We start from the raw sequence: 18882 nt of genomic DNA, 5'->3' as shown, positions 1-18882 counted from the left end.
TTAAAAAAATTATCAAAAAAAAAAAATATTAAATAGCAACAAGAAAAAAGTAATTTTTAAAGGGGGAAAAAATTAAAATAATTACCTGCAAATTTTAAAAAAATTCAATTTTTAAAAAAATAAATTTCAAATAAACAAGAAAAACCATGCTCATCATTGTTTCCAACTAGGTATGTAAATTTTTTTCTTCATTCTTGAATGAATCATTATTTTTTTTTATCAGAAAATGTTCAAGTAAACAAAAGTATGAACATTAACCGGGAACCCCAAACAGTCTTTTTTAAGAAAACATTAATAAAAAATATATGCTGTCTTGAACCCCTTTTAAAAATTTTTTCGCCAGGGAAAACAAAACATTTACCCACAGTACATTCTTACTAATTTCCTTCTATTGACTCATGAGGAAAAATATTTTTTTTTAAAAAGATTTGTCAGGAAAAATAATCAGGTTAAAAGTTTTTGTGTTCTGCATTTAGTAATAAAACTTACCCAAAATGCCGAAATGTGTAGACAGTAATATTCTAGAATTGATGTTTTAATTACAAATACAGTTACCGTTTTGTAAACCCCGCCTAAATTTAAACATGAAACGGTTTTTCCCCACTTTCAACCATTTTGACCTCTTAAGATCGTTCCCACCCAAAAAATTAGGGTTTTGTTCATTTTTTGTCTTGTTTAAGGCCAAACCCCATTTCGCCGCTTTTTTAAAAATTTCACTCGTTCTATGTACATCGTCGAATATAAACACGTAAGGATGTCCCCAAATTTTTTTACAAGTAACAGGTTAATGTTAGAAATTTTCCCCAGCCCGGGGATAGAGAGCTAGAAAAGTAGCTTAAAAATTTTTACCCGCGCCCTGAAAGGCTCAATCCCAACCCCAAACCCGCCCAAAATTTTCCCTTTTTGTTGCGGTTTTTCCCCTTTTTTTTAAACTGTAAATTTTAAATTTTAAATTTCCCTTTTTACTAAAGGGAAATCAATTTGTATTTTAAAGCAAAAAAACTTCGTGGATTTTCGGGGTTGCAAACATTTTGGGGAAATTAAAACTCAACGATTTTTTTTGCCAATTTTTTTTTAAACCCCTTTAAAAGTTGGGCCAGTCAAAAACGGGATTTCCCCTGAAGACAACAATTAACCCTTTTTGGCATTTGATGAAGCACAAACAGATCGGGGGGTGATCATGTTTTAAAATTTGTTTAATGTGGCAATATTTTTTTTTATTGAGTTTAAATCTTTAATTTTTGTTTTTTGTTTTTGATCTTTTTCCGAAAGTATGATTTTTTAAAAAAAGAAAAAAGGTAACCTTTTTACCATATATGTAAATGGACCATTCATCCACTTACATTAAAAGGCATATTCCCCTAAACTAAATAAAAAAACGTAACACTACCCCAAAAATTTTGTTTAAGACTTAATTTTTTGTATTCTAATTTTTTTTTTTATGTCCTATTGTTTTTCCCTTTGGTTTCTTTGTTGCTGTTAGGAGAAAATTGTAATGCTATAACAGAATTATTTAACAGAATGATATCTATAAAAAAAAAACCAAAATACACAGAACACAAAACAAAAAAACGTTAAACAAATACGAAGGGTTTCAAAAAAAAAGGGCTTTATCCCTTTTTCCTCTTTGATACTTTTTAAAGAAGCCCAAAAAAAAAAAATTACATCCAAAACACAAATCGCAGCCTTTTTAAATAAATTTTTCTGCAAAAATTTACTTATACATCACAAGTTTTGGGTTCCTTGAAGGGAGACAATTATAATAAAACGGGCACGGGGTAATGTTTAATGGCGTTAATAACGTCTTGACTTCCCTCGGGGATGCTTTTTATTATTTTGCATCAATTTAAAAATTTTTTAAAAGTCTCTGTTTAATCAAGATAACAAAAACCTAAAATGATCCCCATTTAAATTTTATTTAAAAACTGAAAAAAGCAAAAAACACTTACGCCCCATCTCAGACAGGAAGCATCACGAGTATTGGTCTTTATTTAAGGCGCCCCTAGATTGACGTTAACTCGAATCAAGTACGTTGGTCCCTTTTTTTAGATTTTTTGGTTTACTTTTTGGGAAGTCTTTCCATTTGCTTTATCATCTATAGCTTGAGGATCAAACATAGTTTTTGGGGAACTGGTCATTAATTTTTAATTTTTGGGTGGGGTTTGCTAAAATCTCTAAAATAACTTAACAACTGTCCAATCCCTGCGGCGCGAAAGTCATTTTCCCCGCTTAAAACCAACAATACAACTTAATTTAAACGTTGATTTCTTTTTTCCCCCAAGTTTCCCAAGACGACATACTTTAAAGGCATGTCGCCGTGACTGTAGCGCACTTTTTCCGTATTTTCTGATAAAAAAAACAGACTACGTTTTCAAACTTTAAACTGTTTTTTTTGAAATCAAAAACAGAAAAGGGGAAAACCATAGTTTTTAAAAAAGTTATACACGCTTCCCCTATAAGCAAAAAAAATACAAAACATATATGACCAAAAAAAACCCCAAAACAGCAAAAATTAAAAATGCTAAAATAATTTTAAAATTGAAAAAAACACAACAACGGCTAAGAGAGCAAACATCACGTATTTTTTAACAAACCCATAAAACTAAAAACGAGCTTTTTCAAATTTTGAAAATTAAAAAAAATTTAAATTTCCAAAAACCTGACTGCTATTGACCAAAAGGGGAAACAAAAATTTATTTTTTGGAATTTTGCTAAAAGGGCTTAAATATTTTTATTTAACGGTTTTCTATTTTAAAACATACAATGAATGAAAGCTTTTAAAAAAGGTTTTTTGTTTACAAGTAATTTTTTTAAACGAATAAACAAATAAAAGGGAGACATCAAATAAGTATTTCGAACGTAGGGCCCTTGAATTCTTCATGAAGTAAATTGTTAATGTGAACAAAACTCCTAAAGCCCCATATCTAAATTAGGCGGCAACAAAAATTTTTTTAATTTTTCAAATTCCCTCTCTGTAGTTTATATCTTCCCAACAGTCATAATCTAATTGAAAAAAAAATTAAAAAGTCAAGCGGAACAGATTTGGGCAAAACATCGTAGACAAAAACCAAATTTAAAGGGGGATAACATAATACACGAACAGCGAGGGCGAGGCGTATATTCTCCGTGTCGACTTCATAGATGCCCCTTTTTTCTCATGTCAAATTTTGTCCTCCCCCAAAATTGCATGCGGGGAAATTGGAATTAAATTGCAAGAACCTATAATTTCGAAAAAAACTTCTGAAAAAAAAAAGGGGCTAAACCCACCAAAAACAAAAAAACCAAAAAAACAAATGAATGACGATAGACGGCGAAAAAAACTTTCTTTTTTTAAAATTAAAAAACCCGGTTTTAGCCGCTTTCCCTTTAATTTTTTAAAAAAGGGGCCGTCCAATGATTACCCAGCGTTTTTTTTTTTAAAAGTCAATAAATTACCATTTTAAAATCACTCCAAAAAGTTGCTTAATAAAGCAGCACTATTTCAAAAACTAAATATCGATTAAGAATGCTTCACATAAATGTTCAATATACCCTGTTTAAAGGGCCCCCTTTCTAAAACCCGAAAAAGAGTTTTTAAATGAAAAAACCCGAGTTTTTTTGCTGGAAAATTTAAATTTTCAGAAAATTTTGACCCACTGGGTTTGGATCTGACCAAATATTTGGGGAATTTTTTTCCCAAAAATAACCAACAAATAAACAAAACCTTTTTCCTATTTTAAACCGAAATATTTTTCCGATTGGGTTACGAACCCTCCGCATCTTCGGGTTATTTCGGGAAAAATGCTCCGAAAAAGAGGGTAAATTTATAAAAAAGAAACTCCCAAAGATAACGTGATGTTTTTTCAAAAAAAATAAAAAAAAGGGAAAAACAACATTTTTGTAACTCACCCAAAAAATTAAAGAAAAAATTCCCTTTTAATACAGTTAAAATCCCAAAATTAAATACAAGTTTTTCGGGGGAAAGATTTCGGCCCTCCCCCAATTTAAAAGTTTTTCACAACTTGGGTTTTTCAAACTTTTTCAGTCAATCCTTTTTGCATAATTTTAAGAATATAGGGTGTTCAAAATGAAAACCCACCTTACACTAAAAAACAAAATGTGATTGAAAATTTTTCCTATATACACCATTTTTGTACATATTGCAAAATTAATTCAATAAAATTTTACATTAAACACATTTTCCCTTTGGGCCCATAGAAATCACTGTCAATTTACAAATAAAAACTTTATAAACTCATATTTTTCATGCCAATCATGTAAAATTACTATCATGGAAATACGAAAAATACAGTTATTTTTTTTGGCGCGTCTTTAAATGGATATTCGTTTGAATTAATTTTAAAATCACGTGATCCCGAAGAATTTCCGATCGATTACGGAAAAACGATAAACACTAAAGTAGGACAACATGACCACCAATGTCAGTCTAAGAAAATAAAAAAAAACAATCATTCGTTCCTCTGCACATGTTTTGTCTTGAAGAATATATTGCACAGCTATCGTAATGTTTAATAGTATATTTCAAAATGTGTAGTCTTTTTTTAAGATTTATGTTTTTTTTTTATTTGTCTTTATTTAGTACCTTTAAATGAAGGTCATGTGATATTTGTACACATATAAAGTAAAATGACTTAAAGATGTTTTAAGCAGATCTAATTGTTTCAGTTGTTAAAAGATCTTTAAGCCTATAAGAATAATAAGCTGATTGTATATATCAAATATATCTACACATTCAGGGTTAAATACTAATAGAGGACAATTACCTATGTAGCTAAATTTAACACGGTCCTCAAGTAATATGCATTCACTTAGCTAGCAAAATCAAATATATGCCATATAGTTCAATTTATAAATATGCCGGTAATTTTAAAATGGGCTAAACAAATTTATTGCATAAGACATTTGGTCACTTTGTTACTTGAATCAAGTTGTAGAACTAAAGTCAAGTCCTTTTAGTTATAAAGCTACACAACGCATACATCTGAATTTTTATTATTTTTAAATGCATTAAACTTAGAGTCAAAGTAACATTGAGATCTCTCTTTCACGTTTAAGGTACTGAATTATCAAATTTAACCGAAAATATTATGCTTTTTCAAGTCTGTCCAGATCTGACCTTACTATTCCCACCAAACACAAAATATTCTAAACGGTTTACACATAGTTATATCTTAGGATGCAGGTAAAGTACGCTTTCTCTATTAGCACTTGTAGAAGGGTTTTTATTCGGGTGATCTTCATCGCCTTGGTTCTCGTTCACTCCACCATAAGTGTCATCCTTTTCAGTCTCTCCAGTTTCACTCGTAGTGCTGGAATGGATTGATTTAGTAACTTTACATTCAAACTCTCTTTCAAAGTCATTACTAATGCCTGAGATATCTTGAGGATTTCTATGTTGTTTTTCATCAATTCTAGCAACATCCATGTTTTCATACATCAAGGTTGCACTTGATACTGGGATTTCATAGCTTCCTCGGCAGGGGCAAAGAGTTTCAGCTCGGTTCAGTTCATAACTACTAGTATGAGATATGCCACATGCTGATTTTGTAGTTATCATGCTCTTGTTATCAACGTGTATAGGGTCGTTTTCAAAAGTTGTGCTATCTGTAAAAATAATAAAAACACGTAAGTATATGTATCATGAAATTGGCAGAACTGTTCATAACACGTCATGGATACTATTTTACATTTATTACCTATCTACATAGTATAATGGCAATTGCAGGCATTACTGTTGGATTTACTGAAAATTAACAGAAAATCAATAAATTATTTTAACTTATCAACAACATTTTAAGCTACAGTCACACATACGGATATGTCCGTGCGTTGAGGTACAGTGCGGATAGGATTAGTCTGTGGGTGTATACCTACGGAGCAGTACGTCTTAGTACGGGAAAAATGGTGAGAAACAGGAAACAAACAAAACAATGCAGGACGCGAATAAGTACGGATAGATACGAGGTACTACGTTGAATTACGTTTTACTGCGCCTTTCAACTTGCCCAGCGCACGGACGGGTCTGCGGTAAACTACGTTGAACTATGCTTAAGTACGAGCAGCCTCGGATAACAACGTTCGGCTACGGCGAGGTACGTAACAGCACGGATAACTACGTTTAAGTACGTTTAACTACGCATGAATCAGTTTCAGCCAAGTTGGACTAAAGCCACGCTCAAATGGCTACGGTTCGCTCAAACTTTTGTGCATGTTCAAAAGTTGGAGAAACTTGCAAGTTTTGAATAAGTTTTGAATACGTTTTGACCACGTTTTGGTACGGATTAATACGAATGACTACTCTGAGATACGGCTCAGGTACGGATCGATACGGATTACTACGTTTCTGTCCGTAGCTAGACGTAGCTATCCGATCCGTATGTGTGACTGTGGTATTACATACCATTACCACTAGTACTCTATTTTGCAAGTGTCATTTAGCTCTTATTGTGCAGCAAAGTTATAATACACATTGCGGCGGTATTCATATTAACTGACGATTTCAAACAGATTTCCTTACCATAAATGTCATCTATTTCTTCGTATATTGGCTCCGTAGTTTCTATTGTTGGTAGTTCAAGACCATAAATGTCATCTATTTCTTCGTATATTGGCTCCGTAGTTTCTATTGTTGGTAGTTCAAGATTTTTTTGGAGATTGTGTCTTCTATTTAGTAGGACCCTGACACAAAAACAAAAGATTATTAGAAACAGCTATTTTCATCTTAATTTCCAATTTATAGTACTAGATAAGCAATTAAGTTGAAGCAAAATAAAACTAAATTATACACAACAAAGTGGTAGTGCAAAAAGTTTTGAATATTGACATGAAAAGCGTTATAGGTAACGATTGTATAAACATCAAAAAAGTTGACCGTCCTATATGATCTTTTAATGTGACCTATAGTTTAATAATGCAGCTGGTTCTTTTGTGGACAGTTATGAAAATATACTTTGAAATGCACATCTTTATTCATATGTGTGCAATTAGGATAACATTAAAATGATATGTATCACTAATTAACTTTTACCAATAAAAGCCTGTTCCAGTTCTATCATTTCACACATTCTTACTACCAATACATTATACAATATGGTCACATGCAATCCTACCTTCGGACGAAACATGTCGCTAATGCAAATGAAATTGCAGAAACAACTCCAGCTAGAATATACGTGCTAACTGTCAACGTAGAAGACCGGTTGGTGGAGGAAACTGAAACTTAAGAAATACGACAACAAGTTCTTGTTGCAACAAGGTTTTCAATAAGTTTGTTTTCTGTATTTGTTTTAAGACCTACTTACTCGTTTAGTTATAACATAACAATTACAATATATCTTTATTTAGGGAATATGCATATGCTTGAATTACATTTCTAAATGTTATAATAAAAGTGATTAATGCATTACATTTGTTCCAGACGCCTTGCATAACCATCGTCGTGCATTCTCGTGAACACTGCGACGCCGTACTGTTGTCACATAATTCGAACAAGACATCATAACTGCAGTTTTTCTCACAGTTGCTACCATAATAACCTGAAACACATCCTCCATTACAAAGTCCTGAAAACTGGTCACATGATCTGTTGAAACATGTTTCGCTGCATGCTTCAGCGCATGAGTCACCGAACCATCCTCTTGCACAGCCATATATACAGCCACCGCTGATTTGGTTACACGTCTTATCGTGGCAAGTGTCATTGCACTCTGTTTCACACATGTCGCCGTAGCTACCTGGACTACACCCATTTTGACAGAAGCCTGACGTTTGGTTACAAGTTTTGTCTGAGCAGGAACTACTGCAGGCTTTTTCACATGTGTCCCCGTACCATCCAGCTGAACAGCCATTATTACAGTATCCAGACAATGGTTTACAGACGTTCCCGAAACATGTGTTACTACATTTTATATTACATGTTTCACCATACCATCCCGGTAGACACTCACCATTGCAGTGGCCAGTTGTCTGCATGCATATGCTATTTTGACATTTGCTGCTACAAACATCTTCACAAAAGTAACCGTACCGACCAGGAACGCATCCATGTGTACAATGGCCAGTCGTTTGGTTGCAAGATAAGCGAGCACATGTTTCACTACAATTCTTTTCGCACATTCCACCATAAAAGCCATGAATGCAACCTAAAATACATGTCCCGGACTGTTGGTCACAAGAACTATCTAAACAAGTGTTGCTGCAAATGCTTTCACAGCTGTCGCTATATCTCCCGGGAACACATCCATATATGCATTTTCCTGATTGCCTATCGCATTCTATGCTGTTTGTTTTAAGAACAAGGCAATTTTTATTGCATGTCTCGTCGCAACCACGACCATAATAACCACCGCTACAACCATCTTTACAATCACCGGTGTTAATGTCACATTCTACAAGGCCATTGCCGTCTGGCTGACAATGACCGCATTTTTTGTCGCAATAACTTGAAGTTTGACTACGATAAAATCCAGAGGAACATTTCAAACACGTACCATTAAATTGAAGACAATCTGAGCAAAAGCTATAGTGTGGACAGGTCATACAACATGTATCGGCTAGTTTCTCAGTAGAACATCCTCTAAGTAACGTTCCATTGGTAACGTAAACTTCAGCACAACCAATGGTACACTTTGCCCGACAAGAACTTCCTGAACTATGTCTCAAACAGTGTATACATGAATTGTGTAATGAACACACAATACAATTTTTCGGACACAAATGAAAATCTTGTACTCCGAAAAAGATGTCCTCACAGTCAAAACTAATGGCATTTTGAAAGATAATACATATAAGAAAAACTAGAGTCATAAACATATCTAAGATTATATTTTGTGTAATATGTTGAGATAGTTCCCTCGACGTCAGGAAAATATTATTTAAAATAACAAGCGCATATACAACCACCATATACCTTATTCTAGTCAGCCAGTAATTTCTACATCTGATCCAGAATACGTTTGAGCAGTATACTGAAAAAAGAAGATTAAGTAACACATGGATATGGTCTATCAACTGATCGTTCTATATTCCTCATTTGTATGTTTTGTCTCCGCAGTCCATTTTACTCTGTCTGAAGAAACAACTTTTCCTGTTGACTATTTATGCTTTTTAATCCGTAAATGTGTGTAATGATGAGGTAAGTAAAGTATTTTTACATATAGATTTAGTCGAAACTAAAAGCTTGCGTTTGAAAAGTAAAACGTCAAATTTGATATTAAGGTTTTAAAGAACCTTCAAAATGCCCACGTAAACTATAAATTCAGTTTGATTCTAAATTTTCAATAAAAACCAGAAGACATCATAACTTTTTGGTGCACAGAATAGACAAGATTTCTTAACATTTTATCATTGTTTTTCTTTTTTCTACGAATAGAAGAATCAGGTGTTAAATGAAACTATATCATGTTTCAGAGCAAAAAAGGTTAAAAGTATAACCTTTCATTTTCCCAAAGTTTAAATGAAAGTCTAGGCTTACTTTGAGAAATGATAACAAAGTGAATTACGGTATTAAGTATTAGTGGAATAATTTTGACCTCCTTATTGCTATATCTAATAATGCTTGAAGATGTTTACGCTATTTCAAGCTTTAACAATGATCCTTTTATATTGATACTTTGCAAATATATGTTGACAAAAAGATCTTCCTTTCGAAACTTATAAGTTTTACACAAAAAGCTGTGAAATAGTTATACTTGTATAGATATAATTGATAATTGTTGCCGTTTCTTTCAGCTATGTCAATGATGTTTAACCAAAAATATTTTAAACATACCATATCTTTTTCTTATCCGGTGTGAATATTTTCATTTTTGTCTGTAAAACCCTAGATCATATTAAAGAAGCATATGTAATAATCACTAAGACATCAGGTTTATTTTATACTTCTATATCATATTTTAGCCTTATACGTCATTCCATTAAAACAATATCGGAAACGAAAGTAATGAATAAGATATAAAATCAGATAATAGCAAACTTTGGCATATACTATATTTGACGACTGATGACAAAACTACCGTGCTGTCATTTAAATGTATCAGTCTGACTACCTATTTCTCGTAAGGCAGGTTACAAAGAGGTTACAACCTGATGCAAATGTAAGGGTTTTAAAAAGATGATGTGTCTGAAGCTTGCAACAAACACAAATTAACGGATTTCAAGGCAGTGCAAATATCATCTAGAGCAAACAAATCAATTCAAGAAATTGTCATTGGCAAAGTTGCATCATTTTAGAGCATGTCCGTCGTTTCCAGAAGAAACCTTATTGCAAGCAAATCATTACTTTATCATTACTATATTATTTGTACATGTACAAATTAACACTGGAGAATACTATTCATATATATATATATATAAAGAAAGAAAAAAAAATCGTGAAGGAAGTAAACGTATTTATATATAACCGTTGAATAATTATTAAAGCCCTTTCCTCGTGCATTTTGCATTTTGCATATGTTGAGCTTGATATTTGGTTGCTTCATCATGATTGTTATGTTATGATTTGTGAAAAGGTAAACATCCGTATTTTTCTGTAAAACATATTAATTAACGAATAATTTTTGTTTGTTTGTTGCTTTCGAAGTCACAGACAAACGGTAGACGAATAATCACAACGATCATTATACACTGGATTTACTTTAAGTATACAGAGTGTCATTTTTTGCTTGTTTGTTTGTTTGTTTGTTTTATCTATCGAAATTGTATTGAAACACTTGGAAAAAAAATTTGGAGAATGCTCGTTCTCTTCGCCGTTTTTGATATATATGTACTCAAAAATAAGAATATTTCCGTCGGCATTTCGGACATGTGTGTCACTACTGAGCTGAATTGTTTGACCAAAAATAGTGGGAAATTGAGATACTATAGTATATTTGTGAAACGGGAGGAAACCAGACTGGATGAATATTCCTGGAATGAATTGTTTAGCTATGTAGATACAAAGTTTGTCACTTTTTAGTTTTCTTGTATGGCCGCATGTTACAGAACAGGCGGGACACTGTTTGTATCAATTCGGTTCTGTAGTCTGCTAGTACTAGTCTATTCTATGTTACAGTTCTACTAAAACCTGTGCTATTGTGGGGGTAGGGTTGGAGGTGGTGCTATTGTGGGGGTAGGGTTGAAAGTGTTGCTATTGTGGGGGTAGGGTTGAAGGTGTTGTATCTTTCAGAGAGGCTTAATCAGACCGAATCTACAATTATATTGCTTGTTTGCTTGATTTGCCAAATGATATTTTTAAAAAATTGATTATGATATATATGCATAGACATGTATGTGTCGTTACGCTTTCTTTTTATGATTATTTACCAATTTAATTTTGTGTTTTGTGTATCGAGCTGTTTGTTACAATAAAAGTTTTGTTACTGGGACCTTCTGGGGAACTGGTTGAAAGCGGTCCTATTATCGAGTCGCTCAGTTGTCTGGAGCCTACCTGGTATAATATCTAGATTTGAAAAATGCCAGCGGTTTACTAAAGAGATAACAAGTAATCAATAAGATGTATGTACATGATACAGTATAATCATCAAAAAATAAAGAGAATAGATATCTAAATTATTGCGACAATAGCAACACATAGGAATGTTTTGTCTAGAAACGAATTTCATATTTTTTTCTAAAAAGTAAACTCGTATGCAGACATTTTAAAGTCTGCAAAATATAAGATATATCAACAAAAGGTCCCAATGAATTGTGCAGAAAAAAAGAGATCCCATCATAAAAAAGGAGGGCCAGGGGTCACTGACGACTAGATTCACAAAATTTATATAATTCCCAGGATAAAAATGGCTTTGATGAAGAACATTAAGTTTGTGCAATATTACACAGATATTTATTAGAAATCCCTCTAAATCAGCCATACAATGAACTAAATGTCAATATCATAGCAGTACATAAAGAGGAATCGGGATCCATGTATAATGTACGACATTCTTAAGTACACAATCGCTCTTGCAATGTCAGAAGATACAGGATGGTAACCAACAGATACAGCAGACAGTTATATGCTCTTTCCCTCTGGATTGTTTTTCAATTGGCAACATACAAATGTTTGAAGCAGACGATGAAAAGTGCCCCAATATCTGGCGATCTGAACAATGTCATACACACACTGGGATTTATTGTTTACTATGACGCCTGTTCTCCAACCTGCTCCAATTCGCTAGAAGCGACTGTTATAAGTATTCTTTTGTACTGAACGTAAAACAGACTTCTTTTTAAAACATAAGTAAATCAGTTTCATTTTCATACACACATTGCACACTGCTAAAAGATTATGGCTCGTGCAGGCTGTATTATTATTATTTTTTTTTTTTTTGAAAAATAGGATATTCCTATTCCAGCACGTTAGTAACATAAAGCTTTTCTTATTCTAGCATGCAATTAATTGCTTTTCTTAAACACTTAATAAATATAAATGTGACTTAAAAGATAGAAGATTGTTTGTTGTAGTTAAGACAATTAAACGCTTTACCAGAGTATACAACATACGCAACCACTCTAAGAACTTATCTCTGCATATTTGTGTAGGCTAAGGCACCAATTAATGCGGCTTTTGTCAATAAATAACATGACCATACACTCGTTTTTCCAAAAATGATAAAATAAAAACATGTATAACTGGTGCCTTTCGAATTAAGAAAATAAAACGTTATCATTTCGATCATTAAGTAAAGATGTGTTTCTGTTTAAAAAGACATTAATTATGATGATACACATGTTATCCATGACATGTCTAAGGAGAAACTATATATATTCAATTTGGAAGTTTAATTACGATATGAGAGATATATCATTCTATTATATTGAGGCATCATTAGGGTAATATGAATGATCAGAAGGTTTCGTTTCTAAAACCATCTACAAATACTTTTTATATGTTCAAATGTAAAAACGAAATTGATGAAAAGGTCAGGGGGAACATATGTAATTATGTATTCCCTTCAAGTAGATATTTCTTATTATTTATACTCAAAATGCGTTTCCGTTGATAATGTATATGGGGCGTTCCGTGAGAAAACATGTATTAGTGACAAACATTTCAAAATTGCAACAACAAAATATTCATGAAGAACATTCTTTTTCCTTTCAAATCTGAAAATTTGAAGTGATTATATTCACTTTTTCAAGAGCTACATTACTTTTAAGTAAGTCATCGAAGGCATTTTGAGACGTGACGTTTAAAAGGTCTTGAAAGCAGTATGACGTCGTTGTGCATCTCATGTATGTTTCAAGTCATTAGTGGAACAAATTATGCGTAACACTTACTAAACATCATACATTTGAATATTTAGGAACAGTTTAAAGTGATTTTACTGAAAAATAACTTAACCGTATATTTTTGTTTCATCAAGGATCTTTTATCTGTACACCCCTATATTTTCATGATGCATGGATGCTTTGGAATTTCCGTTGCCATGACAACACAAATAACATTTACATGAAAAATATGGCAGAATTTTATTTAATATTAATATAAGTCAGGTCTTCTTATAAAGACATGCATTTTTCCTGAAGTTGCCATCTGAATGCGTGCGTTATGATACGTTTCAGTGTTTGCCTTTCCAACAGCCGCCGTTAGCTGACGAGCTTTGTTAGTTCCGGAGATATATTGCTTTAAACGAAAGAGAAATGAAAACTGTACATAAAAAGAATAAATGATTGCGGTTATGTAGTTACAACCTGGATGTATAATACATTGGCTGTTTAATTTACGTTAGGAAGTTTTCGGCTTCCACTCTCCATCCCAATGTTTTTTATATCCTGATGGTAAAAACACTACCACCAGTTTTTAGGTACTTGTTTGTTTTGGTTTTAACGCCGTTCTTCAACAGTATTTCAGTTATGCACGGCGGGTAGTTAACCTAACCAGTGTTCCTGGATTCTGTACCAGTACAAACCTGTTCTCCGTAAGTAACTGTCAACTTCTCCACATGAATCAGCGGTGGTGGACGAATGATTTGAGACACAACGTCTTTTATCACATTGTCACGGAGAACGTACGCCTCGCCCAGGGCTCGAACTCGCGACCCCGCGATCCGTAGATCTGCACTCTCCTTATTTAGCTAAGCGGGCGTAATATTTCCTGTTATTGAATGTGTAATACCTCATACCCTATATTGAAATTTAGGGAAGACGTAACAACTTTGTTAAAAATTTTGCCTTGGGTTTACTGCTCTATCCTCTATCCTCTTCAGATGTAAATCACTGCCAGTTGGCGTATAAACCTACCGAAACTTGATGAACAGCTTTCAACCCTTATTATGCTGGACACGATTGATTCTGCCTTTGCGACCGGTGCAGATCATGATCCGCATGCGCATCCGTGCAGTCTGATCATGATATGCACTGTTCGCCATGCAGTCAATATCTTTCTTGTATACACCCCTTTTAACAGCTAATGGTACTGACAGTGTCAAAATTAAAAGATGGACATGTTCATTATAAAAATTTAGCAGGATAAGGGTTAATCATTTAAGAGTTGTGATAAAAGTTACGCCTGGAGTAAGTCATGGATCACAAAAATGCGACAGTCCTACGCGAAATGAGATATATGAAGGGCTGTTTGCAGTAGTTTAAACATTGACTATCTCACTAATCATGCGTTATGTTTATTATTTATATCATAAAATTACTGTTGCTTTTCATATTTGGACACTTTTTATCTGCCATAGAGATAATTACATGTAGGAATTGTTTAACGTGTCTTATTTTGCCTTATTAAAAGGTTGCTTAAAATCAATATATATTATAGCAATTTAGTTTAATGAAAGAGCCAAGGATCATGCAGCTGAAAACAATTGCTGTTTAAGCTTTTTAGATTTAATTTGACCTAACAGATGCATTTTCCATTGCTATAGCTAAAATTGATTTTACACATAAAGTAGAAAATAATTGGTTTTTATATATTTTTGATATATCTAAAATTTTTAGGTAAGCATTTGTTTTTGGGTTTATATTTCTTAATTTTCAACGTAAATTCCGTGCTATAAGTAATAGTTATAGTATGTGTGAGAGTGTGTTACCAGGATATATCAGAGCTAGGGGTACATCGAGGGTATTTTTCTCTGCACATATAGTCGAGGCCGGTAGGCCGAGACAGATATGTGAAGAGAAAAATAACGAGATGTACCCCTAGCTCTGATATATCCTGGTAACACACGAGCGCTACATATTATAACTGTTTTATCGCATAGTTTATCATTAAAATTTATATATCATTTTCATTTAAATTTGTTTATTATTATTTTTACTATTTTGATTCCCTTTCTGCGCCTCGCTGACTGAAACACTAAAACTTCTGTTTTAGAAAATGTGTTCCCCAGATAAAAGTACCCAACAAATTTCTGCATTGGTTTTAAATCTTTGCATTTCATTGGCCAGACATATTGTAAAACTTGTCGTTTTGTTTGTAAAAAAAATCAAAGAAAAAGAAACATTTGAGAAATCTCAGAATTTCATATATTTCATGTATTTCTGAATTTGGCAATAACTATCAAGTTTTTGAAATATTCTAATTTATTTATTCTTTTACTTTATAAATGTAGGTGTTTGTGACAATTCTTTCTCTGTGAACTGTAAATTGGAGCTAAAATCATCTTTTCTTTGAAAGGAAAAAATTATACTCCCTTGATAGGGCCTCAATAGTGAAAAAGTGTTCCGATATATATCGGAACAGTTTTACTGTGCTGATATATATCGGAACACTTTTTTTCTTATGAAACTCCATAGAGATTTCCGTGTTGATATATATCGCAACAGTTTTGTAAGATATCAGCACAGTTTTGTAGTAACAATGTGTGTTACTATGTATAACATGCTGCAAAGATCAAAGGAAAATTGCCTCACTATGCGATAAATATAAGGAATTGTTCTTAGTAACCGTTATACCCCGCGGTGTAGAAAATATTTAAAGTTATATAGGGACTGTTCGTGAAAATGCAAATACATCTTAACTAAAGCACTACTCATGACTGTGGATCAACATTATTATACTTTCTTCTTTTGTCAGCATAATTTTGTGTAGAAGAGAAATACCATCACACCTGTGTAAGGTCTTCTTGTGTCTAAAATCAAACACTTCTGAAGACGCTTTAATTTTATAAAGGATTTGTAGAAATATTGTTTACAGGAAAGATAACATTACAGTAGAAGTAACACTAAATATATCATATACGTGATCTTCATGCAAATCTAAATAAAATGATTAATACGAAAGGAAAACCATATATTCTTTGTCCATAAAAAGGCATACAAAATATGGTCAATGTATATGCATACCAGCTATATCAATCTTATATCTTATTATTCTTGACGAGGAAATTATCCAGATGAAACAGAAACTAATTGTTTTCAATGAGTCACTGACATAGAAGCATTGTTAAGTTAATGCGAGTTTGTTATTTCACTATATATGATTACCATCCGGGACATCAAAGAAAATAACAATGTCAAGGAAAATAATGTTGTCTCATAATAATGTTACTCCAGTCACACTATAAATGATATCCGTTTTAACAATATTTAGAAAGACATTTTCTGCAAATTCTGCAAAAAATCTTGCATCTGCATTTTCCTCATTTACTATAACTGATGTAAACTAGAATTATAATTTAGTTTTCATAACCAAATATGTAATATCTGTCATTAAAATATTCTGAATTGACTTTAAGCTAAACAATGAACTAAGACATCCATTATTCGTAACGGATATATTCTAAATTATGAGTACACAGAGGAAACCAATCAACAAACACATACACATTTTATAACATATACTAAACGCCATACGAAATACACACTTGAGCTAATGTAGTGATTTCGTGTTTGGCATTACAATATTCAAAACAAAACATTGCCATTACCTTAATAATTTACGGTTACAATAATACGGCCATTATTGGTAATTATTCTGCAGTTCCATCACCACCGCGTTTGTTTGTTTGTCACTAGCATCTGCAGTCTCTTCCAGACGAAGCAGAATTGTTAGGATACTTAACATGTGTCTGTCTCGACCACAGGTCCTTCTTAAAATTGGTGACATAGACAGAGTGTGTTGGAGAGACGTGTTAATCATGACGTGGCGTCGACACGCGCGGCTGACAAAGACGCAGAGCTCACGTACTAATGCATTTAGGATTGAGACGGGGAAAGTACGAAACCAATATAGCAAAAGTTCTGTGCGTACGATCAGCCTTAATATAACCAATTGTTTTATATGATTGCGATTGCTCTCATTATATAGGTAAAGAGATACGCTTTATCTCAATTATCTCAGAACCATACACGTGATTTCCGTTTACCGCGGTTTACTCTTCAATTGTTTTTGATAAAAACTGGTTTTGATTGATTGTATTACGGAAAGATTGTCGTGTAGATGACTACTGGTAAAACTTTTTTTGTAGGAAACAAAGGGAAGTAAAACGTAATTGCATTTTCATTACTTCCAAATACTGTTCAATTTCTTTTAGTTTTCACATGTACATTTGTATTTTCGTTTTGGCCTTGCTGGTAACTGGGATCTTCAATCCTCCATATACTGAAAACCTTACGACAGCACCGTCCTAGAAATTTTACAAAATTAGAAATTAGGCGATACTTTTCTATACTTTTTCAGTGAAACGGCTCTGACCACCTCAAACCTACCTCAGTAAATTTATCAGTTTGTAAAGAAATGTTTTCTACTATATTCAAAGTAGGATTGATTTGGTTTTTAGATATTGATGAGATTTCTTTTATTTTTAAATCCGTTATTTTGCTATTTTAAGAATCAGTCTGACTGATATAGAAAGTTTACATAAATACATGAGAATTCAGCAATTCTTACCTTACGTCTGAACAAGTCGGATTTTTCGGCAGTCATTATAATACATTCTGTTTCCTGTTTCTAAAAGGATCCGATATTAAGACAGTCACAACCCGCGGAGTAGTTCCCGTGTAGAACCTCATCATTCGTTTCATTTGATCATGAGTTTACTTCTTGCCACATTTCTTTATGATATAATGTTCGCATCAAATACTTGAATTTGACAGTTTACTGTTGTTAATGGTTTTAATGGTTAATGGAAAGGAATTAATATAAGCATTTACTTGCTTGTTTTCCGATCCAACATTTCACAAATGTATTTTGCACATGTATTTGATTATGTAACTTTATCGAAAGAAATAAAATTATGTTTAAACTAATGGTCTTAAGGATAAAATCTGAAAACCGTTACGCGGTTCGTTCCTTGAGAGTAAACTTGCTATGACCAGTGTCCGAATATTAGGGCTACTAACCACCCCAGTGAAATATTTGTCCCTTTCGCGTAACCATATGTCTTTCATGAAGAATTATTCATCAATTTAATGCTGTGTGAAACCTAAGTGAAGGTGATGGCTGCTGTTAAAGTGCATCGTATAGGCTAATTTTTATGCTGACACTGTATTTTGAGTCAGGACAAAAGGGCGTCCGTAGCTGAGAGGAAAAGTTTGCTGGCTAAGTTTTCATTCATGTGAGGTAGCATCAAACTTGATCTTGAATGGTCAGTGTTTCTTACACAGGTACCAGCCCATGTTGAAATAATGACCTGGGTTGCATTTTGAGTCTTCCCCTACCATCAAAAGCTGGAAAGTAACAATATAGCAAATCATTTTATCGGTGTGACGTCAAACTCAACTAACATAAGCTCCGCAACACTGGGAATTATACGCTAGAAGCTCGATAATAATGGGATGAGGTAAAATTTGAAGATTTGTGCGCGCGTCCGTGTGTGTGTGTGTGTGTATGTGTAATAGGTGATCTAATGTGGCGGTGGGTTGAGGGGTTCAGGTGATTCAGTATTCATAACACAAAATGTGACGGGTAGGTTTGACATTGCTGTAACATTGACCTTTGACCTACCGACCTGG

The 18882-nt window shown here is 33.2% G+C and overlaps 1 protein-coding gene across 3 annotated transcripts; it reads right to left on the bottom strand.

The window, feature by feature from the left end:
- Positions 1–4351: 4351 nt before the first annotated feature.
- On the bottom strand, positions 4352–9871 carry LOC128555583 (multiple epidermal growth factor-like domains protein 6). 3 transcript variants are annotated; one of them, XM_053538332.1, is made up of 5 exons: positions 9770–9871; positions 7407–8966; positions 7110–7218; positions 6581–6678; positions 4352–5604 (listed from the first exon to the last, which is right to left on the bottom strand). In XM_053538332.1, the coding sequence occupies exons 2-5, from the start codon at positions 8902–8904 to the stop codon at positions 5165–5167; spliced, it is 2145 nt and encodes a 714-aa protein (XP_053394307.1). In that variant the 5' UTR covers positions 8905–8966; positions 9770–9871; the 3' UTR covers positions 4352–5164. The 3 variants fall into 3 exon arrangements, with proteins under 3 accessions (XP_053394307.1, XP_053394306.1, XP_053394305.1); XM_053538331.1 differs by having other exon boundaries at positions 4354–5604; positions 6518–6678; positions 7110–7212; XM_053538330.1 differs by having other exon boundaries at positions 4355–5604; positions 6518–6678.
- Between the last annotated feature and the right edge of the window lie 9011 nt (positions 9872–18882).

Source organism: Mercenaria mercenaria, chromosome 3 (assembly GCF_021730395.1).
Source record: "Mercenaria mercenaria strain notata chromosome 3, MADL_Memer_1, whole genome shotgun sequence".
NCBI lineage: Eukaryota > Metazoa > Mollusca > Bivalvia > Venerida > Veneridae > Mercenaria > Mercenaria mercenaria.
Note: the sequence above shows the minus strand (reverse complement) of the source record. Positions and strands in the feature narration are given on the sequence as shown.

Excerpts from the sequence above, each read along its gene's own strand:
- LOC128555583 (XM_053538330.1), bottom strand. The coding sequence starts at position 8,904 with ATGGTGGTTGTATATGCGCTTGTTATTTTAAATAATATTTTCCTGACG. Across the intron at positions 7,219-7,406 it reads GCAAGGCGTCTGGAACAAAT|TTTCAGTTTCCTCCACCAAC; the intron begins GTAATGCATTAA and ends GTATTTCTTAAG. Across the intron at positions 5,605-6,517 it reads AGAAATAGATGACATTTATG|ATAGCACAACTTTTGAAAAC; the intron begins GTAAGGAAATCT and ends TTATTTTTACAG.